The sequence below is a fragment of the Bubalus bubalis genome, chromosome X (genome assembly GCF_019923935.1).
Source record: "Bubalus bubalis isolate 160015118507 breed Murrah chromosome X, NDDB_SH_1, whole genome shotgun sequence".
Lineage (NCBI taxonomy): Eukaryota > Metazoa > Chordata > Mammalia > Artiodactyla > Bovidae > Bubalus > Bubalus bubalis.
In genome coordinates, this window is record NC_059181.1 from 14,462,966 (window position 1) to 14,487,128 (window position 24,163).

The 24,163-nt window shown below is 41.0% G+C and overlaps 1 protein-coding gene across 1 annotated transcript in view; it reads right to left on the bottom strand.

Moving 5' to 3' along the window:
* Positions 1-4,014: 4,014 nt before the first annotated feature.
* Positions 4,015-24,163, bottom strand: part of FRMPD4 (FERM and PDZ domain containing 4) — an 847,051-nt gene continuing 826,902 nt past the window's right edge. The window contains exons 15-21 of the mRNA XM_025277011.3: positions 23,215-23,341; positions 20,725-20,814; positions 19,836-20,018; positions 17,721-17,859; positions 11,170-12,237; positions 9,521-10,813; positions 4,015-7,931 (exon numbers count right to left, since the gene is read on the bottom strand). Of these exons, the coding sequence (XP_025132796.3) occupies positions 6,607-7,931; positions 9,521-10,813; positions 11,170-12,237; positions 17,721-17,859; positions 19,836-20,018; positions 20,725-20,814; positions 23,215-23,341 (4,225 nt within the window). The 3' untranslated portion in view covers positions 4,015-6,606. The remainder of the gene's footprint in view (positions 7,932-9,520; positions 10,814-11,169; positions 12,238-17,720; positions 17,860-19,835; positions 20,019-20,724; positions 20,815-23,214; positions 23,342-24,163) is intronic.

Here is a 24,163-nt window from a genome sequence, read left to right on the forward strand (position 1 = left end):
AAAATACCAGTCCCCCAACATGGTTTAAACTTTGGTTACCATGGTATGTTAACTGTGAGTAACTCCATAAAGTACAAATTTTGCTACTAACTCTTTAATCAAAAAACCACTATATAAATAAAAGATGGGGACTTCCTTGGTGGTCCACTGGTTAAGAATCCCCCTTACAATGCAGGGGACATGGGTTCTATCCTTGGTGGATAATTAAGATACCACATGCCACGGAGCAAATAAGTCCTTGTCCCACAACTACTGAGCCCACGTGCCACAACTAGAGTGTCCATGCACTGCAACTAAAGATCCCAAGTGACACAACTAAGGCCTGATGCAGCCAAATAAGTAAATATAAATAAATAATAAAAGATGAGCATGATGATCAATGACTAATCATATCTCCTTCAAAGTCTGCCACTGATCAGTCAATGAGCATCTGGTATTCAGTTCATGCACAGACAGCAAAGCATGAAGCTGTGCTTCCTCCCTTTCTTCTGAGTGATAAAATGGAACCATATAACATTTTATAAAAAATGGATGATTACAACAGGGAACTGGCCAATGAAGGCAAAAGTGCAACAAAGAAATAAAAGTGGTTACTCTGGAAGTAGAATTATAATCGAATGTAAACGGAGTAACAGAACAAGTGGGTGACTGTGGGAATGTCATCACTGTCCTCATTTGGGATTACAGATATGCAGGTCGGCTGGAGGGATGCAGGGAAGGCGAACTTAGTGACATAAAAAAGGGAAGTGGTTGTGATGAAAAGGATGAAGCAGTCCCCAAGGAAGTGACACTGGGGAAAAAACAGTCACATTAAGGAACTCTTAGAGATATTTCACAACAAAGAAAGCACGGATGATAAAATGTTGGAAGTTGATCCATACTGAGAAAGGAGTATGGCAACTTGCTGAAGCATCGTTATCGTTAGTCGCTCAGTCATATCCGACTCTTTGCAACCCCATGGACTGTGGCTCACTAGTCTCCTCTGTCCATGGGATTCTCCAGGCAAGAATACTGGAGTAGATTGCCATTCCCTTCTCTATGGCAACTTGCTAAAGCATACAAAGATGCTAATTCCATACTGTAAGTTGTTGTTGTTTGGTTGCTAAGCCATGTCCGACTCTTTTACAACCCTATGTACTGTAGCCCCCAGGCTCCTCTGCCCATGGGATTTCCCAGGCAAGAATACTGGAGTGGGTTACCATTTCCTTTTCCAAGGGATCTTCCTGACCCAGGGATAGAATCTGCATCTCCTGCCTTGGCAGGCACATTCTTTACCACTAAGCCACCTGAGAAGTCCATACTGTAAGTTACATGATGCAAAAAAGGCAAGTACTGTTCAAACTACTCTTTATAAGGTTTTACAAAAAGACTCATTTTAATTCTCAGAGTTTCTAATGTTTTAAATGACTGTGTACTGGATAAATAGGCATTTTATTATATTGTCGTATCCCTATACATTAATAATTGATAAGAGAATGATATTTTGACTAAAAGTCTTTATGGATCACAGAACAATTGTAATTTTTTCACAGTATTAAGATCACTTTATGCGTTTTGGGCCTGCATGGTCTTCTCTGCAGTCCTGTACTACCATACAAAGTGAAGACTGTCTGCACTGACTTACTCTGAGCCCCTTCTTTCTTGCGAAATAACAAAGGATTACCCATTCTAGAATGGGTGTTCCCTTTTTGGCAGAGACCATGTCAATCATATTGTACTCTGCCTCCAGAACCTAGCAGAGCGTGTGCCCAGACTAGGACATTGTTAACAGCTATTTGAACAAATGAATGGACTCACCCTGGGAGCTGGAAGACAGAAAGGAGTTATGGGTCATGTAGTCAAACAGCAAGATGTGCCAAGGGTACTAATTCAACAGGAAAACAGAACTATTACTTGGTTGGAGGTTACCAAGAAGACTCAGCTTCCCCAATCCCACCTATATTGACAGTCGAAGCTAATTCTTTCTAACGTTGTGAATGACGAGACTGCAAAGGACATCCTAGTCAAGAATTTTGGTTTAGACTGCAGAGTGAAAAATGAAGGGAATTCCCTGCTGGTCCATTGGTTAGGACTCCATGCTTTCACTGCCAAGGGCCCAGGTTCGATCTCTGGTTGGGGCGATAAGATCCCAGAAGCCATGCAGTGTGGCACGTTAATTTTAAAACAACAGAAAACTGAGATGCGATTATAAATATGGAGGCAAGATTAGGGCAAGTTCATAAGAAGGCAGTGGGTTAATTTCAAGTTGAATGGTGAAATAAGTTATCCCAATACTTGGGATAATTGGTTATCTACTTCTTTCTGCTATGCAGGATTTAATTCCATTATTTTCTACAGCAGAAACGGTTGATAAAGACATGGATTGTTCTTCCATGGATTTCCTATGTATAGGCTTTGAAATTTATTCATTTTTTAAATTAAAAAAATTCTAATACAATTTCTGAAGTTACTTTCCAAGCTTTGAAATGAAAAAGTGAGAAGCGTAGGCTAGGGAATAGGTAGAATAAAAAGTACCCAACTTAGTGATGTTCAAGTTGGTATGAATAAAATTCGGTTCAAAAGGTAAGATTCCAACCCTTTGATCTTTCAAAGCTGAGAAGTTATTTCTGCAATCTGACTTGAAAGTTTTATCATAGTTTTTGGACTGCCAGAGGGGAAACTTGCACTGAAACCCACAAAACTAAACTGAAAACAATTCACACAGACAGACAGACACACATACATCTATATACTCAAACACCTCTTTTGCACCTCTATACTCTCAAACACACACCCTCCCTAAAATCAACCCCTTTCACAGCACAAAATCAGGTTAGAGAAACAATGTAATAATATCCATATATTTTGACTCCTGTGAAGATTCTCAACTGTTTAGAACAGAGAAGGAAGCAACTGAACATAGCTAATTTGCCTTGTTTTTCAATTTCAAAAATAGTTAACACAATTACGAATGGTGATAATCAGTCCAAGAGAACAAACATTGCCAAATTAAGAGTAAACCTGGAGGAATAAATCACAGAGCCATCCTGAGTAGCTCAGAAATAACATTCAGAGAATTACTGACACTTAGAACTATATAAAAGAAGAACAGAAATGCAAATTGTCTTTCCTAAGATGGAGCATGATGAAAGAGGAAATTCACAGCAAAAGGAATCGATCTATTGTAATGTTGTTGTGGCTGGTCATTTCAATATAGTCAGTTCTTCTTCTCTGAAACATAATTTCTTTTGTGATTAGACTAACTTCAGCTGGGCCGAGGGGTCTGTTTTAATTTTAATGTCTAATGCAATTGCATGATTTGTTGGATTTTACTGGCAGCCTAATGCTGTGAGGGTAATTCATCTGAGTCCTCCGTCTTTCCATGTCAATCAGATTCTTCCAGCCAATCCACTTACATAAGATATGGTGAAACTGAGACTCAGAAAAGGGGCAAATGTGTTCAGATTGAGTCAAAAGTTACACTCATAAATACCTACAATAATAATAACATTAGCATAGATATTGAAAAAATTGAAAGCAGATGTCCTAAATTGTTGACAATGATTGTCTTTGGGGGTTTCTTCATTATTTCTGTAACATTTCTTTGATGAAATTAGGGAATTATTAATTTTAAAAAGTGTAAAAATGGCATTATGATTATGTTTAAAAATTCTTATCTATAGTAAGTGCTTACCGAAATATTCATGGATTAAATGCTATGATGTCTGGGATTGGCTTCTACATACGCTGTGGAAGGAGGTGCCTAGAAATAGAGAAAATAAGATTGGACATGAATTGGTGTGTGATGAGTACATATTGAGTCATTATATGATTGTGTCTACCTCTGTATATGTTTGAAAGCTTTATAATAAAAGATTAATTAAAATGATAGGTGATACACCTTGAAAACTAGGCTTCAGACTAAGTGTAAAGGACCTTAGGGACAAGAAATTTTCATTCTCTGGTTCAGTGGTCTTCACACTTCAGTGAGCGCAACTCTGTCTGTGACAATATCCCATACATGCACCAGGCATATGCTTATTAATTGATTTATTTAAAATGATGTACATACACCACTGTGCTCTTAGGCCGTTATAAAACATACACAAATGTAAAAAAGGCTAGATAAAAATAAACACACGGATCATTCTAATACATTCTTCCTACACTCTAGTGGATCTGGACCCCACTTAGGAGCAGCACTAGCAACAGGGGAGCTTTTGAGGTTTTCTAAGTAGTAAAGAGTTTGTTTATATGAAACAAAAATTTATTGGTGCACCCAAAGGTTCTGGGAGATTGATTAGAAAGACCCAGAGCTATTTCACTGAGGCCTCCGAAAGAAATTAAATGGACTGGGACGGTGTTCTAACTGGAGATGTCACGTTCTTGTACAGTTCTTTTATACATATGCAGTACACTAATGTATTCTGCACAGTCAGGATACAATATGCATATAAAACAAACAGCCCCCACATGTTATCTTGGGCAATATATTTAATGCAATGCTTATGATGCTAATGATATATAACACTGAGTACTTACTGTCTGCCAGGTATTGCAGTAAGAACTTCATATACATATTTTTACTTAAAACTCATGACAATCCTATGGAAATAGATCTTATTACTGACTTCCATTTTACTAGAAGGAACTTGAGACTGAGAAAAATTGACTATCTTTCCCAAGATGAAAGGAATAGAAAATGGCAGAGCCGAAATTTAAATCAAGAAGTGTCTGACCCCAAATTTCATGTCCTTAACTATGAGACCATATTGCCTCCATATGGAATTAATGATAGCGTCCAAACCATGAGATCATTGTGATGATTAAATGAGATAATATATATGTTTCACACATTGTCTGACATAGAACACAATCCTATTAATATTTTAGTATACAGAATATTTACCAAAATTTTCCACAGTAAACACCATTAATACTTCTATCAAACACCAATATTTATAATTGTAATCAAATAATGTTTTATTAAACATTGTAATAACACATGTCTAAACTCCTTTTGTTTGCTACCACCTATAAATATGGGTGGCTTTTTTTTACTGAGTCTCTATGGAACGACTGATGAGAGAGATAGCAACTGGGGACTGTGTTATGCCTACAAAAATGGAAATATTTGCACTGGGCACACTCCTGTCATATTTTAAGAAGCCACCTACATAAATAAGAGTGTGTGTAGCTTGAACACTAAAAGAGCCATGAAGTACATATGTACATTATCAACTTTATTTTACAACTGCAGAATTTGAATCCTTTTGCTTTGACCCAAAGATACATTTTTAGAGAGACGATGGTTCTAAAAACTTCTTTGCATTACATCAGGTTCACTTAAAGCGGTCAAGTTTACCACTCTTTTTTTTTTTTTTAATTTTTTCCCAGTTTACATATTTCTATCAGCCAATCCAGACTAGAACATTTCATAAATACTTCATTATTTATTTAAGTATGGCTTCCATATTAGAGTAACTATCTTTCCCTGATTTTCTGTAACATTCCAGATTCAAAACTTTGTCCCAGTGTTAGGCTGTCATTGCAAATTTGGTTGGAAGCATGGGCTCCTGCAGAGGGGATGCATGAAGCTCTTTGCTGAGAGCTGTGATTTGTGATGTGACTCACAGCCTGATGTGTGGTCTGCTTCAAGTTACTGGACCTGCATTTACTTGTGAGGATCATTTTATGTTCCTTTTTGTAGTTTTGCAAATACTTCTCTAAATGCTCTGTCACTCTGAAGGGAATCCTATGTTTCATGGCTGAAATGGCAGGCATAGAGATTGTCTTTGGTTTGTATATTTTGACACTGAGTCAAAACAGAGCTTTCTTTTCATCAAACAATTTAATTTTGGTATTCTGAATTACTTTCACTTTCCATAATTAGTCTATAAGTAGGTATTATCCAGAAACCTGCCCATCATTCCCTCTGTTCTTCTATTTGGGAAGTACATTCATTCTAGAAACATCATGAAGAACATTTGTGTTGACACAATAGAATCCATTCCCACCCCATTTCTAGCCCAAATGGCATAAGCCAAAATGAAATATGTAGGATTCTTAGAAAAAAGCATCAGATAACCAAACACTATGAGCAAAAATTAATTTATTATATATATTCTCTAATAATTCATAATAGCTTTTTGAATTTTAAATTTTTTTGCTATTTCCAATGCTTAAAAATCATAGCTTTAAAACATAAGTACTGTTTTATATACATTGTGATTTTTCTTTCCTTTTCTTTTCTACTTCTAAATATGAATGATATGGTCTCCAAGTATCAGCTTGGAAGGAAAGGGGGTAGGATTCATTGTTTTGCTCCAACACAGTAGAAATTAAAATTTCACATCACATACCTGGAGTTTTGACTATATGAAAAATAGCCAAATGTCACCACTTTCTTGTATATTTCTTTTACATGTATATATGTATAATATAAACAGAATACATCTGGATTAGTACATTGCAACTTTTCATCAATGTGACTTTTATCTCCTATTTCATAGAAAATAACAAAATATACAGAGAGAAGAAAGGAGACGTCTGTTCATCGTACACATAAAGTAAATAAAAGTTCATGTATGGCTTTGCAAAGGTAGATTATGATGTGACTTTCATACTTTATTTATTTAAAAGCATCTTGAGAGAACGTGTTAGTGTGCTTACGAGAGCAGCCATGGTGGTTGAATGTCGCATCGAGAGTCCAACATTGGGATCACCAGTGGTCTTTCCAGTGGCTGCCTCAGCAGCTTTCAGGAGACAGATGTAGTTTATGACCACTTCATCGATCTTCGCTACTATTTCCTGCCGCTGTGTTTCGGAGTTCACGACTTTAACTAATCGCATGCAGGCTTCTGTTAGGCAACAGAGCACTTGAAAGCTGGAAGTCATAGCTAGGAGCATCTCTTCTGGGCTTTTCTCAGCCATTGCCATTTTCCGACAGGCACTTCCCAACTGTCTGGACTCAATGGATAATAGCTGCTTGTACTGAGAAAGTGTTAGGTCATATGCTTCAGGGCGTGACTCCTCTTTCTTTCCCTTGGTTGCCCTGACAAGGCAGAGCAGCTCATTGGCATCATTTTGGGCTGCGAGGAACCCATCGGGCATTGTATATGTGCTCTCCTTAAGGGCATTTATCCTTGCAATCTGGGCATCAAAAGCTAGGTTGCTGAAGTCCACATCATCTGGGCCACTCAAGTCTTCGGCCCAGACCTTCAGCACTGAAGCTCTGGACAGCTCTCCTCCTTGCTTCTGAATTCCAACAGCCAGGGGTGGGCTGGTTGGGTCTGGCATGGCTTGAGTCATCTGTGGTCGAAAGAGGCAAGAGACTTGATGGGTGGCCTCTCCCTCCTCTTCATCCTCATCACCATCTTCATCCTGCCCTCGGTTCAGGAAGCAGTAGCTGAAAGGTCCCCGGCATCTCCAATGGCTGCCTTCCAGCTTCCGCAAGGGCAATGTCCTATACAGCTTTGAGTCTTTGTGGGCCACCGGGGACTTTTTGTGAACTTTCCCCTCAGAGCTAAAGTGCATCGAGCTTTGGGAAAAACTTTTGGTGAGCTTCTTCCCTAGGGGGAGTTCTGCTCGCCTTTCTGAACTGGTCTCCTGTGCTTCTGTGATACCTGGACACTTTAAGCTGACCGCACCCTGGCTTCTCTCCCGGAAGGTCTCCAAACTGACAGATCCTGAGAGGATACTGCTGCTCCGTCTCAGAGCCCTCTGGCTGGGGGATGTCCTGAGGCTCCCCCTTCTCAGATCCAGTGGCCACCAGCTCACAGCCTCTCCATAGGCCTGGTTTGCTTGGGAGAAATCGTTAGGGTCTTGATTTGGAATTGGCACCTTTGATTCCGAGTGAATGTTTGATGGTAGCAGGGTGGGATCAGCTTCAGGATATTGAGACCAAGCTGAAGGCATGCCTCCTCGTCTCTCCTTCCCAGGCTCTGTCAAAGCTACACTAGGGGTAGCAGAAAAACAGAGAATCATTAAGCACCTCATGGGTGGTCATTTTTACTAAATCTCTATGTGATGTCTGTTATCTCCCAAGGATATATTTGAGAGAACACATGTCTTACAGAGATTATTCAAGCATATTTATGGCTTTGAAGTTCCATTTTAAGGAGTTAGATTAATCCTGGCATTGACTATCTTTTTAAAAAGAAGTGGCCTAATTTAATTAATGCAAATTAAATATACTAATCTTTTAAAGAGGACCCCATGAGGTTTTCCTGGTACAGGGTTTGAAGCTGAGACACTGGGAAAGTGCCAGAAAAGTTGTCATGTGAAAAGCACAATTTCCACTTCATAGAATTTTTGTGAGAAGCAAGGGGGTAAATTAGGTGAAAGCTCTTTGTAAACTGCAAAGTATCCTTTTACAAGTTTAGAGGAAAAGATGCTAGCTAGGAGACGAGTTAAGTAACATTCAGAGATGGGTTTCCCAAGGCAGGTGAAACTAGTGGTAAGTTTTGACAAAGGAGATAATCTTAAAAGGGCATGAATGAAAATTAACTGACATATACTGACTCAATGGACATGAATATGAGCAAACTCTGGGAGACAGTGGCGGACAGAGGAGCCTGGCATGCTGCAGTCCATTGGGTCGCAGAGTTGGACACAAATGAGCAACTGAACAAGAACAAGGTCTCACTGACATCTACTGACCTACTGGAAAAGACACTATATGAGGGTATAATTTGAAATTGGAAAGTATGAAAGAGCGTCTGTTTTTGTCCCATGATGGCCAGCCAAGTGGATCTTGGAGACTGATAAGTGCCCACCTGGTGGCAGAATGGTGAAGATGAGCACAGAAGATAGCTGTGCTCATGTTTCTACCTGTGCTTATTATTATTTTGGGGGAAATAAAACAGCTCATCATGTACCCCCAGACCTTCCTGACACTGCAGTAGGCCTGACACCTCAGAATACTCATCTTGGAGAGTTTAACAGAGTATGGAGAATCTGGAAATATTGCTGAAAGGCAAATGATCTCCCCCAATCCCTCCCAACTCCCAGATCCCCTGCTCTATTATCCTTCCCTGCTTCTCAAAAACGAAATGGCAAAATGAGAAATTTGATATCTTGAGAAGGAAATCAACATTTTGTGATTCTTATAACTTAAAAGTGGCACTGGGCCTGGCTAAAAGTCTACATTTAGAATTCAGGAAAAAAAATATTGCTCCATTAAATTCTAAAAGCAAGACAGAGCAGGAATCTAAAGGGCAAATGCCATTTCCGCTATTGCCCAGATCTAGAAACGTATGTATTAAACACTGGGGGACCAATGATTGAGAATTAACCTGGCCGCAGTTCAGCAGCTTTTTCAAGAATAAAACCCTAACTTTTACTTTTCTTCCAGATTTTTAGTTTTAGTTGTAAATTTGTTTTACGTGCTCCTGGCGGGTACCGCAAAGTGCTAAATCAAGAATTTTCAAGAATAAAACACTAACTTTTACTTTTCTTCCAGATTTTTAGTTTTAGTTGTAAATTTGTTTTACATGCTCCTGGTGGGTACCACAAAGTGCTAAATCCATCATTGCTGTACCTGTGGTTTCCTTAATCTTGGGGAGTCGATGACATCCGTCTCTCAGTGTGCCAAACAGGGGTTCGGCATTAATGGCTGTATGCAGGGCAGGCACCGTCATCCGCGGACACATCCCTTCTGTCTGTGGGTGTAATTCCTTAAAGGTGGCCCCATGGTTGGGCAGCCCTGGGGCTCTCTCCTCGGAGGGAAGGTAACTCACGCCTTTTGCGGACGCCTCGGCCATCAGGTGCTTCCCCAGGGAGGGGCAGAGGGGGGACTCCACCGGAGTGGCGCACGTGCTGCTGCTGCTGCCCGTGCCACAGCCTGCATCCACCGAGGAGCCTTGAGAGCTCTGGAGAGAAAAATGGCCCTCACTTTGCAACGACGACATCCTCTTGGCCAAGTGGTAGTCACAAAGGCGGCCCACGCCCTCCTCTGCTTCCGGGAGCTTGGCTGGACGGTCACAGCCGGACGGGTCGGCATCCTCCGGGTTACCTAAGTCTTTGGCGGAAGACACACAGGTGACGTCTGTTAAGAAGTGGTCCCGTGGGCCAAGTCCCGAAACCTCGATGGCTTCTCCCTCGGGAGCCCTGTCATCCTTCCCTTCGGTGTCCCTGCTCCCCACACCCGAAGCTCTGGGAAAGGTGATGCCTGGTGCTGCTTCCAATCCAGTTTTTTCAGCCACAACGCCCTCAGTGGCCACGTACCATCTTTGGCTGTCCTTGCGGAAGGCAGTTCTCTCCAGGTTAAAAGTGCTGAGGTGTTGACTGTCCCTTGAAGACACAGTAGCAAATTTACCACCTTTGGCGTCCTCTTCTGCCTCAGCTGTTTTGATCCCCTGCTGTTTTTTCCCTGGCATGCTCCCATTAAGGGGTGCTTTCCCCTCCCCATCGGCCGGCTGGCTTTTCCTTTTGCTGGTGCAGGAATACGCCATCGGCCCAAGGTGCAGTTTGCCAAAATAGTCAGTGACTGACTTGGTCTCCATGGTTTCGGGCTCCATCTCCATGTGGTCCGAGTGAAGCATCTGCTTGGAAGGCACAACTTTGGGCGGGAGGTCACTCACCGGACGGGCGGCCAGAGTGTGGGAGGCCTTTGGAGGCAAGCCCCCAGCAGGGCTTTTGGAGGCGGGGAACTCTGTCTGCTCTTCCGCCAAGGGGTGGTAGCCTTCGTGAGTGGCCAAGAACATGCGGGAGAGGTTTTCTGACTGCTTCTGGGCCGTGGCCAGTTCAGAACTCTCCGTCATTTCAGAAGAGTTAGTCTCATTGCCCGAGTCAGAGGAGGACTCGGGACTATAAGCCCGCAAGATGGCTACACCTGCAGGCCGTAAAAAACAAGAAGCGGTTAATGGATGCATCACAGGCACTAGGAGACACGTAAGAACATGGGATTCATTAGTATTAAAAACAATACCAAGTTTTTCCCTTTTCAGTAAGGACTCTGAGTTTATTGCACAGTTGTTCCGGAAATAGGGGGAAAAAATTGCCACATGTTATTAAAAAAAAAAAAATGGAAACCACATACACGAAAAACCCATGATGGTAGTTTCAGCACATTTGGGAAATGGGACATGCGTGAAATGAAGGACATATGACAGGATTCCAAGGGCGGATGGCTTGAAGGGATGGAAGGATATGGCTATCAGTGAATAAACGTAACAATCGTGAAAGAACCTGAATTGTCACTGGTCTGCGGATCTTCTGACACGGACAGAGCTTCCAGAGTGTCCAGTGTGGAAACGCCAGTGTTATCCAGGCCTGTGTCACACTTGCCCTCAGTGCTGGTGGGCACAGCGTCGATGAGGGACACGGGGATCTCGTCGTTCTGCAGGGTGCCACCTGGCTCCTTGTCCTCGAGGAAGGAAGCGGCTTGGCTCTGAGAGTCCTCCTCATCGGAACTATCTCTGAAGCCAGGTGGGGGCGCGGCGATGGCCATGTTCAGGGAACGCAACAGGAAATCATCCTCATTGTCGTCCCCTTCGGGAGGGGGCAAGGACGTGAGGTCGATGATGTCATCGCTTGAGCCAGAGAGGCTGAGAAGGGCCGGCTGGCTCATCTCTCCCACCACGAGGTCCTCCTCACAGCTCACCTCATCCTCGTCCTCCGCGTCATCTGTGTTCTCTGCGTAACAGATGTCGTGCAGCAGGGGCTCCTCTATGCCCTCCGCAGCCTCGAAGTTCTTCACGTCGCCTATGTTTGCGTACACAGAATTGGCCACGAACTGGACGCTCTCTGCGTCTGGAGTGAGACCCAAGCTCTTCATGTCGTTGGCACCGCTTATGTAGAGGTTGCTCTGCTTCTCCAGCAGTTCTGGACTCTCGTCCAATAGCCTTTCATAGCCGAGGGTGGGGGCAGTGACCCCCTCATCCAAGGCGAGATCTCCAAAAATAAAGGACACTTTGGCTCCTCTCGGAGACTCCTGTGCTTTCTTAAGAGTTTCTGGGCCTGAGAGGCTCAACAGGGACCGCTGAGCTAGACTTCTGTAGTCTGCCTCACATGGAGCCTCACCCGGCTGGGTCAGCTGCTGGGTCAGCTCATCTGAGTTATAGGTGTTGTCCACATACAAGTGCCGGTGGTGGTCTTTTGGACACAAGGTGCCATCCGGAATCTCAACTGCCTTCTGCTTTGCATCTATGTATGTTATCTGAGCTTCCTGCTCCTCTTCACCAATGAAGGTGGTCATTTGGGGTATACAGTTCCACTCGGGACCAAGCATGTTGTGCTTTCCTTTATTTTCAGTTCCTAAAGAGAAAGAGTCATGCAAAGACACATTACTGTGTGGGCTGGTTTCTGGGGGCACTTTGTCTCTGTTTCTTAACTTAATGGCTTGTAGCATCACTTTTGTGAATATGGTTATTATTCAGCTTTCCAAATAAGGGAGTAGTTGATTTAGGCTTCAGATATAAGGATTTCTTGGTTAGGAGAATTCTATTTTATCAAGTAGCAGAAAATAGAACTGCTACTTGATAAAATAGAATACCATCTGAGAGTAGGGCACTACAGCTTCATTCCATCTGATCTCTGGTTTTAGTATTTACAAGACCTTATTTATGTCTATAGATGTGAATATACAACATACCTTTATTTTTTTTAATTTTATTTTATTTTTAAACTTTACATAATTGTATTAGTTTGGTTCAGGATGGGGAACACATGTATACCTGTGGCGGATTCATTTTGATATTTTACAACATACCTTTAAAAAATCCTTAAAGGTGATAGTCCAGTGGGTTGTTATTCTGGGAAAGATTGCCCTTTTCTTTGGAAAGTGAAATCTAACATTTCCCACTTTGCATAGGGAGATGCTGGACTTTTTCCTCACTGAGTTAAGAGAAGGTCAAGGATCCTCATACTTCTATCATGTATTTCAGGAAATATTGTAATGACAATATAATAATAAATATATATGTATATAATGTATAGTAACACAAACTGTAATACTACATATTGCAATGGTAGCACTAAAACTCCTCTTTAGCCTTTTCCTGTCCTAGTGGGTTTGCATATTTTTACATATAAGTGCCAGCACACATGCCCATAAGCTAACATGCACACACAGGCAGGATGTAGAAGGTGGAGCATCAACAAGTCATGCACTCCTCTCTGCTATTTCTAAGCATAGTTAATACTTTGATGAATTTCCATCTTTATTTGTTTCATGAAAACTCCCAAAGATTTGTTTAATGTTCCTCCAGAATTAAAATGGCAAAATCCTAATTTAAACAGCATTGTGTTATTTGATCTTTAAGGGTCTTCCAATAGAGAATTCTGCTGTGGAAATTTTGCTCTGATATTTACCAAGACAGGGCAATGAGTCACTGTGTCAATATTGCTTTGTCAATTCCAGAGGTGACATTTTGAGGAAATGTTAGGGCCACATATTCTCCCATTTGTTTCCTCAAATTGCCCTCTGGCCCAAGTTTGATTAATGCCAATATCAGATATACAAGAGATAGAGGAAAAATAAAAACAAAAACAGTTTTACTGAAGAGGTTTTGGCTCTCTCCCAAATATATAATGGACTCAATGTTGAAGAATGTTCCAAGTCATTTTACTCAATATATGTATTTTCATGAATACCAAGTAAAGATAAAATTTGAAGACACTGAGTTACACAACAGGCATATTTACATGTGACATAAATAAATACACCTGTGGGGGTTCAGCATTGTTTTATTAACAATGACATGAATTATGACTGGCTCTGTGTGTGAGAGCATGTGTGTGTGTGTGTGTGTGTGTGTGTGTGTGTGTGACTAGTGCAGGTTGTTGTGGGGAGGGAGAGTGGTTGAGCAAGGATGTAAGAGAGCTCTTGGTTTAAACCCAAAGGTTGGCAGATTTTTTTCTGTAAAGGGAGGGCCAGAGAGTAAATATTTTAGGTTTTGTGGGGTCAACAGCTCCATTCAGCAACTACTCAACTCAACTGTTGTAACATGAAAGGAGCCATAGCTGACAAATAAGCAAACAGATGCAGTGACTTGAATGGTGACCCTGCAAAAGTTATGAATGTGACCTTATTTGAAAGGAGTCTTTGCAGATATAAGTAAGGATCTTGAGATGAGATCATCTGGAATTATCTGTGTGGGACCCTAACTCCAACGGAAAGTGTCCTTATAAGAGAAAAGCAGAGGGACACTTGGGCCATACACAGAAGACGGGGAGGCTGAGTGAAGATGGAGGCAGACACTGCAGTCATGCAGCTATAAGGAATGCAGATGGCCACCTGGAGCCGGAAGAGGCAAAAGATTCTCCCCTAGAATCTCTGGAGGGGGCCTGGCCCTGCCAGTGCTTGGATTTTGAACCTCTAGGCCCCCAGACTGTGAGAGAACAAGTTTCTGTTAAGTCCTCAAGCTTGTGATAATTCGTTACGGCTACCCTAGATATTTAATACAATGTACATACCTGAGTTTTAATAAAATTTCATTCACAAGAACAAGACTTGATCCATGGGACATGGTTTGCTGACCCCTGGTTTAGACCAACAAGAAAACTGAATAGGTCAGCAGGCTAAAAGCAATTTAATAAGACTTTCCTAAGGCCCAGAGATGCTTAACTATATAGGTTCAGGGATTTGCAAAGTACTTGAAGGGTTAATTTTCAAGACAGTGAAGAAGAAAGAGGGGTTTACTGTTCCTAGCTAGAGGTCTTGATGAAGGTCTCTGATCAGTTTGAGACAAGAAGAAAACACACACTCTCTCTCGGCTTTCTTCTAGAAGGGTGTGCTGATTTGGCTTCTGGAATGATCTGGGAGACACAGAAGGATGTTTCCTACAGATGAGCTGGCCTTAACAGACTTCAGACTCTACAGGTTTTGAGTCTCAGGAGATCTTTGGGGGAATTTCTGAAGAGAAGGGAGGCTTTTCAGCCATTAGAGGAAGCTGAGCTCCGAGCTGCAGCTCTGCTTGGGTCAACCAGTTAGTTGCTTTTTGGAGTGTGCCATCTCTCTCCCTCATCCTCTCTTATTAAACACAAGCATGCACACATGCAGGCTTGTGTGTGCTATTTGGAACATGTGCCCTCACCCTCAGGCTTACTGTCAAACCAAGAGAAATGACCGAAAGGTTGAAGCTCCCTTACTTCCCTATGGTGATATGATACTTTTTGGAACTAAGTTTTTGCCTCATGAAACTTTATTCAACAACACATTGTGAGTCTCTATAAATTAGACAGAACTGAGGCCTCTATTACTGTAACCATTTGTAGAGTGGTAGCTTTGGCTTTCCTCTTGCACCTATACAATCTTAACCATCCATGGGGAAAAGGTTTGATTTTAACAATACACTTTAGGATTTTAAGATTTTCCAACGCAAAAGGAATATGTTAAATTGTGGAACCACTCTTCGTAATTTCAAAAGTCACAGTTCAATTGCTCTAAATCTCCTCGCTCAATGAAAACATGTGGTCATAAAGATATTCACCACTTAACCCAGCACACACATCCACCTCCTCTTTGATTCAATGTATTTTTAATCAAACAGACACTTCAAGGTGGGTTGGGATGAAATCTAGCTGCAAGTCACAGTCGCCTTCCATCATGCCTTGCTCAACTCTCTGGTTTTCCTTTACCCTTTGACTATAACTTTTTTCACTCAACAAGCTGTCACAATAAACTGTGTACCAGCCTATCTGTATGTGTGCCTAGCTTCATATTACTATATTTTCAGGGAATAATAATTTTTGTTTCCTGATAAGTTTAAAAGTAGATTTTCCTTCCCTTCTTTTTTCTTCCATTTTCTCTTCCATCTTTCAAAAACTGACAATGGAATTTGTTCCCTCAGAATTTCCTTTTCTTTTAAAATAAACTCAAATTATGGAGCCTCTGATTATACATTTTTCATGGCTCAGTATCTCTGACTTGAATGGTAGGCTCTGTCCATCAGCCATATTTACTGACTGTCCACTATAGATGGAGGAAAAAGTTCAAACACTGAAGAAAAATATGCAAACTATTCTATATAGAATGGATGAATGATGAGGTCCTACTGTACAGCGCAGGGAACTATATTCAATATTATGGGGTAAACCATAATAGAAAAGAACGTGAAAAGAATGTATATACATACACACACATATATGTATAACTGAATAACTTTGCTGTACAGGGGAAATTAACACAACACTGTAAATCAACTATACTCTAATAAAATAAATTTCAAAAAATAGTTCTAGAATAAATGAAAACCATCTTCCCTCAAAGAAACTCTCAGTTTAACAGCTACAACCCACCTTATCTGCACTTTTGGGGCTACTTCTTCGTGTCAAAGGGCTGAGATGAATTATTTGATCTTTGCCATTTCGATGCTTCTGCGAAAAAGCTAATATGATGTCCAGGGTCCCTTCTAGAGCCCCAGGTCCCAGGGTTGGACAATTTCCATGTCTTCCCAAGATAGAGGTCCCAGAACCCTGGACATGAGTCTGACGTGGGAGGAGGCACTTGGTGTCTGGATGTAGGGCACCTTAATGAGGGACCAGCTGCTTATAAAGTTGGAGGCTCACAACTGCTGGGCATTCCATCCTGAGTTCTCTGCACCCTGACTGAGTTCTGGGAGAATGAGGCAGTTACAAATCAGACATAAAGGCTGAGACCTACACCCTTCACAATAATTAAATCACTGCTTTGGAGCTAGGTACCCAATATTTGCTAAGTAACATGTGAAAGAAAGTGAAAGTCGCTCAGTCGTGTCTGACTCTGCAACCCCATGGACTATACAGTCCATGGAATTCTCCAGGCCAGAATACTGGAGTGGGTAGTCGTTGCCTTCTCCAGGGGATCTTCCCAACCCAGGGATTGAACCCAGGCCTCTCGCATTGCAGGCAGATTCTTTATCAGCTGAGCCACAAGGGAAGCCCCATGTAAAATGTGATTTAAAAAAAAATCAACATTTTCATTAAAAAAATAGAACATATCAGAAGTATTTGGAGGTTTTTGTGTTAAATTTGGACATTAGATGCTTTTATGGGTATACTTTTTAATTTTTCAAGAAATATCCTTATTTTATTATTTTTTGAAATATTAATCACTTTAAAGTAAACAGGTTTGTTTCATATATGATATAAATGTTTCAATGCCATTCTCCCAATCATCCTACCCTCTCCCTCTCCCACATAGTCCAAAAGACTGTTCTATACATCTGTGTCTCTTCTGCTGTCTCGCTCACAGGGTTATTGTTACCATCTTTCTAAATTCCATATATATGCATTAGTATACTGTATTGGTGTTTTTCTTTCTGGCTTACTTCACTCTGTATAATAGGCTTCAGTTTCATCCACCTCATAGTGTATACCTGTGGCGGATTCATGTTGATGTATGGCAAAACCAATACAATATTGTAAAGTAATTAACCTCCAATTAAAATAAATAAATTTATATTAAAAAATAAAATAAAAGCGATACGGGTAAAAAAAATAAAGTAAACAGGTTTGGTCAACATGTCTTAGATCATTCTTTTTAATAATTCAAACCACAACAACAGCATTGTACCAGATTGGTTTGTCATGCTAGATTTTGCTTCTGCAGTGCTAACTCACCCCTAGTTTATATCAGCAATACATTGTTCAGTCTCAAAATATGGAATCCTTTTTACGTCTCCCTCTTCCTATATTAGCCTGTACGTCTATAATGATTAAATCTGCTCATCTCTCCTTAAAAGGAAACATCCTTATTACTGTTGTCAGTTGGCATGGGGAAGGGAGGCCGGTGCCTCGTGAGTGTGGGAAGAGAATACCTGTGTCCTGGGTCCCTGTGTTTTTCTTGTTGGCCATGTTAAATATCGACCTCCTGGAATCCACAAGCAGACGGTAGTATCCAGCCGTTAAGCAGGCCAGGTTCATGGCATCCGAAGACTCCATCAGGAGCGTGATGGGCTACACAGAAGAGAACGCTTTGGTTAAAACCATCCCCCCTTAATAACCTCCCTCAAGTGACAACAGTGACATTTGTGCTTATGAAATGTGAACAAACGAACTTCTGGAGTGACTGTTTCACTGGAGAAACACAAATGAGGGAAAGGTCAGGTATAACAGAGAGCCTGACTGAAAAAAGTTCAGGTGACACCATTTTGAAAGTCTAGACATTTGGAGTCTTTTCCAAGTTATATTGGGTTAAAACACATAACACTGGTTTTGTTTCAAATCATTAATATTTTTAAAAGTCACAGGTAAGGAGTCAGTTAACAGATACGAATTCACCATCTGAAAAAAAATCACAGGAAGACTAAGTTTGGGTTCATGGTGAAAATTTGTTTTGAATTGAAGTAAAAATCAAGTGGAAATTACTGTTAAGACTGAATGAAAAGTGTTGAAGAGATCCAGGGAAATGATACTTCTAAAAGAAATTGTAAATTCACAGGGAGGGGAAAATAGACATGGGAGTTGAGAAAAGTCCTTGCCCCAACTTTCTAGAAACATAATTGGATGAGGATCTTGGGCATACAGGGAAGCAACTATTCTCGTTGAGAAAGGAAGGGTGGATATGCTGGTGTGTTCTTGTTGAAAAAGAGAGAAAGTGAGAGGAAAATAAGGGAGCAAGAAAAAAGCAGACAACCGGAGAGGCACAGAAACAGCGAGATGACAGGTCCCTTGCTTTCACTGCCAGGGGTAGGACACTGGCCAGGACGATGGCCTTGGGTGATGAAACCTAACTTCCGTCCCAAGGCCCTAATCAACTCGAGTTGCTGCCTTTTCCTTCCATTTCAATGGCAGTCTCCCTCCAAGCAGCCCAGCAATTCTTTTATATAAACAGGAAACCATCCACAGGTCTTGTCACCTCCTTCTGTTTGAGATAGATTATCCCTGTTATCAGGTCTGTGATGACTGCACCCGATACACCCATTCTTATGCCCCTTTTACATGACAGGCTATCTTGCTCTCAGCATCTTCGGTCATGGACCAGGACAGGTATGCCAAGTCTACCCTTGGACATTCACTGCCATGAAGTCAAGTGCAGTGCCCTGGATGCAGCCCATGAAACACCATGGGCCATGGCCAGCGTGCCTGAGCTCCACGCTCTCCCTTGATGTGTCCCTTCTGTTGTGTAGAAGCCCATTTCCACGTTCTCCTCTCACCCTCCCACAGCACTGGGGGGTGGGGTGAAGCTGGGAGTGGGTCCTTCCCCCGTTCTCAGAGCACAACTTCTCCCAGTTCAACCTGTTTCCTCTGCAGACTCACTGGGCCTTTTCTCTACAGAAATGTCACATACATTAATGCTGCCAAAATCCAATGACTCATCTATGACTGGGACAAGACGGCGGGGACAGGGGACCTGGATTGCTTCCTGTCAACTTCTGTTTGGGGAGGAAATGTCTGCCCTCTGAGGACAAACTCAGATGGCTGTTTCCAGTGAAATGGCCATGATATTGAAGGGGCCAGATGTTCGGCCACCACTAATTGCTACAGCGTGAAAAGACAGATTGACTGAAATAGTCAGTCTTTCCAAAAGAATGAGCACATATGCATGCTACATCAAAAAGGAAATGGGGAATCTAAACAAAGTTGGGAAGACTCTCCCTGACTCTCTACATAAGAATCACGTGTTCTAGAAAGTAAGTAGGGAAACATTTCCCCACTCCCCATCACTCTGGAGCCAGATGTGACCTTAGACCCAAACTCATTTGCTTTCTCACATAGAGCTGAAGAGATGGAGCTCAGGGAAAGAGAGGGACTTGTCCCCTAATCACAGAGCCATCTAGTGAGGACTGGAGCCCTCATGTCTGAGTTGAGTGGATTTTTTCTTTACCCATTTCACCACTGATGGGCTGCACAGGTTGAAATTTTGCTTGCTTTGTAAATATCAGAAGCACTATCAGGAAGCAAGGTCATATGTCAATATCTGAAAGACTTACCTTCACATCCAGCACATGGAGCTCCACCCTCACCAAGCTCTCCTCTTCAGTAAACATCTCAATCCTGTTGACATGGCTGAAGTCAGCTAAAAGAGCCACCAGATTGGTTTTGGTGTTTATGACGTGGCTTATGCCATAGCGGGGTCCCACCAAGAGGGTCACTTCTGAGCGCTTTTCTGCCTGCTGAGAAAGACATGTCCACAAAATTTTAAAAATACCAGACTTCTGGCAATTCCCTGGTAGTCCAGTGGTTAAGACTCCATGCATTCACTGCCCGTGGTACATGTTCCATCCCTGGTTGGGGAACTAAGATTCTGCAATTTTCATGATGTGGCCAAAACAAATAAATAAATAAAATAACAATGAAAATGCTCTGAAGCACCAGGCATAGTTGAACCTGAGAGTCTGTTTTTCTAAGATTACATTTTCTTTAGAAAGTATTCCCGGGTTATATTGTACTAAATCATCCAATTAGAAGAACCAGATATATGATTACAGCAAGGCTCTGATAAATTATGAATAATGTAGGAAGTAAATGTTATCATAGTATGCATATTCATTATCATCAGAGGCTATCGGAAATGAGGATTTTTTTTCTCTTTTTCAAATCATTCTGGCCCAATGATTTAAAAGGAGGCCATTGTGAGAGTGCACCAATTCTCTCGGCTCTTCATATTTCCTTTTCTGGGGCATTCTGCAGTGATATTATCTAGCTTAACATTTCTTCTGATATTTTCAGACTAGGGTGCAGTCAATTAGAAATGAGGGCTGGAAAAGATTCACAGCTGATTTGCTTTTGTCATCAAAGGCAGCTCATTCAAGACAGCCTAGGCAGTGACATTTTGAAGGCCTCTGTGACTTCCACAAAAAAGCAAGAAAAAGAAATTACCACTAATGTTGCCTTGAACACACGGCCCCCATACAGTCGGAGGTCACTGAGGAACTTGAGATAATGGACCTTGGCTTGCAGTGCGGAGAGCTAAGGAGAGAAAAGAAACCTCAGGTGTTCACTCCATCAGGTGTGATTTTGTTTCTGCTGGAGACCAGCCGAAAACAAAGGCAAACGAGAAGGATGCTTCCACTGCCAACAGATGGGGTGTGACAAGGGCTCTTCATGAGGAATGAAACTAAGCTGATCAAGGGCTGTAACAGGACATCTAGCTTAAAATTTTTTCATTGGGTGGGGGAGGGGGGGAGTATAGATATGCTGGGCCAGGGCATTCAACAAGTCAGAACAAGATAATAAAATTCTCCACTGAAATGGGGTGTGCAGAGTTTGTGGGGGCTCTTTTGAATACATACCTTCAATCCATAGAAAGCCTTTTAAACAGGCTCAACCATCCCATCTTGTTTCTTCCAGTCTTTGTAAGTTTTTAGGGAAAATGAACTTTTTGAGCATCGATCATTGTGGAAATGTTTGAAATTCCTATCTAAGTCTCTAGTAATGTAATTCCAAGAATCTAGCGAGTTTCATAAATGATTGACAAATGAAATTTTATCCAGTAAAATTGATCCTTAAGAAGACTTAAAAATGTAGATTCCCATATCCTATAAAAATACTTGATTGAAAAAGTCCACATTTCAATGTAAAATATGATATAAAACTACTATATAAATATAAAATAGATAAACAACATGGTCCTACTGTGGAGAATAGGGAACTATATTTAATATCTTTATAATAATCTATAATGGAAAAGAATCTGAAAACAAATATATAATATATATACACACACATATACATATAACTGAATCACTTTGCTGCATACTTGAAGCATTTTAAATTAACTATATTTCAATAAATCTTTTTTAAATTTAAAAAAAAATGAAAGAAAGAAAAAAGTCCACATTTCATAACAAATGTTCCAGAAGAGTTTGTTAGGGGTGAAATTTTCCAACAAGGTGCAGAATATCAAGTGGCAAGGGCTGTAAAACTCTGTTTTCAACTGCAGATAAATTGCCAACTCATTTGTTAACTGTACCTCAACGCACTATCCTTCATATAATTGTAACTTAGGACCAATCATCCAGCCTACTTCTTTCAAAAATCCAAAGCACTTTGCAAATTGATGTGAAAGCAAAACACTCACTCTTAACTAGAAAAAATGACCTTTATAGAAGGACAGTGATAGACCGATCTTAGAGCCGTTATCCAAATTATTACAAAACCAGTGGGCCAGGCGTGGGGGAAAAAATATCACACCAAGTCAATTAAAAGAAAAGTAGCTTTGGGCAAATCAGAACTGACATTTAGAACATCTTGACCCATGACATCCTGCTATATTTTCATAGGCTGAATACTTACAGAAACTGAGAAGTAAGTCAAAGGTGACTGGTAGTGTGTCGAACTTGATTACATGTTTAAAAACAGTCATTGGGGTGATAAGGGAGCAGAAATAAGTATGTGTTAGCCAATAAAAAGGACTTAAAACCAGATACTAAGACCAAGAAATTACCCACAGAAATAATTTGTACTCCAGTCACACATATATCAATGGCCGATATCATTGAGAAAATGTTCTTGGGTTGGCAGGCTGCCTTCAGTTTTACAGTTTACATAAGGCTCCTTCTCTCTCTAGTTTCTAAAACCTTTTGCTTTTTATTACCAATAAACATAACTCTCTATTCTGACCAACAGTATATTTTTAAATGTTCTTTTTGTTTCTTCTACTCGATTAAAAAAAAAAAAAGATTTTAATGCTAATGATGGTGAGTGACAGAACTGAACTTATCTTCTCTCTAAAAGTACAATTCAGTTCATTGGTTGTCAATTGGGGTGATTTGGACAAAATCTGGAGACATTTTTGTTTGTCATGATCGAGAGGATGGGTGCTGACATCTCGTGGATAGAGACCAGAGATGATGCTAAATATCACACAGTGTGCAGGACAGCCCTTCTCCCCAACCAAAAATGATCTGATCCCAAATGTCAAGAGAGCCAAGGGAGAGAAACTTTGGTTTAATTAATGTGGCATCAAGTCTGCAGGGACCCTTACTGACTGCTGTGCACTTAAGCTGGTCTGAGTGGTATGCAAAACTATGATGAAAATATGAAATTATTTGGCAATTCTGTCCTCTAATCCCAAGGTCTTAGAGGCTTTGCAAGGTTATCCTGCATGCACATGTGAATGCGCACAAACTCTGTACAATAAGGAGTCTATAGTGTGCAAGGAATAAAGAGGTCTCCATAAGAATACTTATTTTTCATTAGTCTTAGAAACATGTGAATAGTTAAAGTAAGAGAAGGTTATATAGTGTTACAGCTTCTGAAAATCTGGTGCTAAGTATTTTATTCATGGGCTAATTTTAAACATTTTAAAAAATGCATGCAAGCCTCTCTCTTTAAAATCCATTTTCTATTAAGATGCAAATGTGATACCTTTTTACCGGGTGGTACCAAGTTTTGATTTGCTTTGACAAGGTGTGAAAGTGCTTTCTTTATGTTCTTCTCTTTCATGCTTTGCAGCACAGCAGAGGGAAGAAAAGTCTCTAATCCCCATTCTTTTCTGCAATAAAGAGCAGACCTTTAATTTCACATTCTCGTGATGATTAGTTATCTAAGACAAAATGGCGCTCTGATGTTTGTTGGAACAAACGAATTCTTAGGAAGGCAGAGAATGGAGACAAGTCCCCAATTAGGGAAGCAACCTTTAATTTACACTCAGGAAACATACTATTTGATCATTAATCCATATGTTTGCATTTTAAAAGAAATATATTCCTCACTGTCCAGAGAGGAGCATTTGGGATCAATGGAAATTGAAGAGACACTTTATCCATCCCACCTCTGAGTCTCTTAAAACTCACTCACATGTCTGCGTTTGTACTTCCAACAACTTTTCCCCATCCCTTTGTTTATTCTCATTGTCACCTCCCCTGTCTGCTCACGGTCGTCTTTCTCTATTCTCTTAGAAGGATGAGTATACCTCCTTCATGGTCCCAAACCATTCTTTCCTCCTCATCTCCCTCGCCAATGGTGATTTCTTTAGAAACACACAATTCTCTTTTCTCCCACCCAGATAATGTCTATCTAACTCCTTCCATCAATAGTTCTTGCTGAGGCGGGGAGCGGGTTGCCCGTATGGAGTCAGGGCAGGGTTTAGGACCCTTAAGTGTGTTTGGTACTGAAAGGGAGATATAACCATCTCTCATAGGTGCGGCTATACTAGGAAAAAACAAACAATGGGATTGGGTTAGTATATTCTTGCCAAGAATCTATTTCTCCAACAATGACTAGAATCCTATCCTAAGACGGTTCCACGTTTTGAATTCTAGGAAATTTATCCTAATCGGCCATGTGCCCAACCAGTATCTTCTAAATTATATGA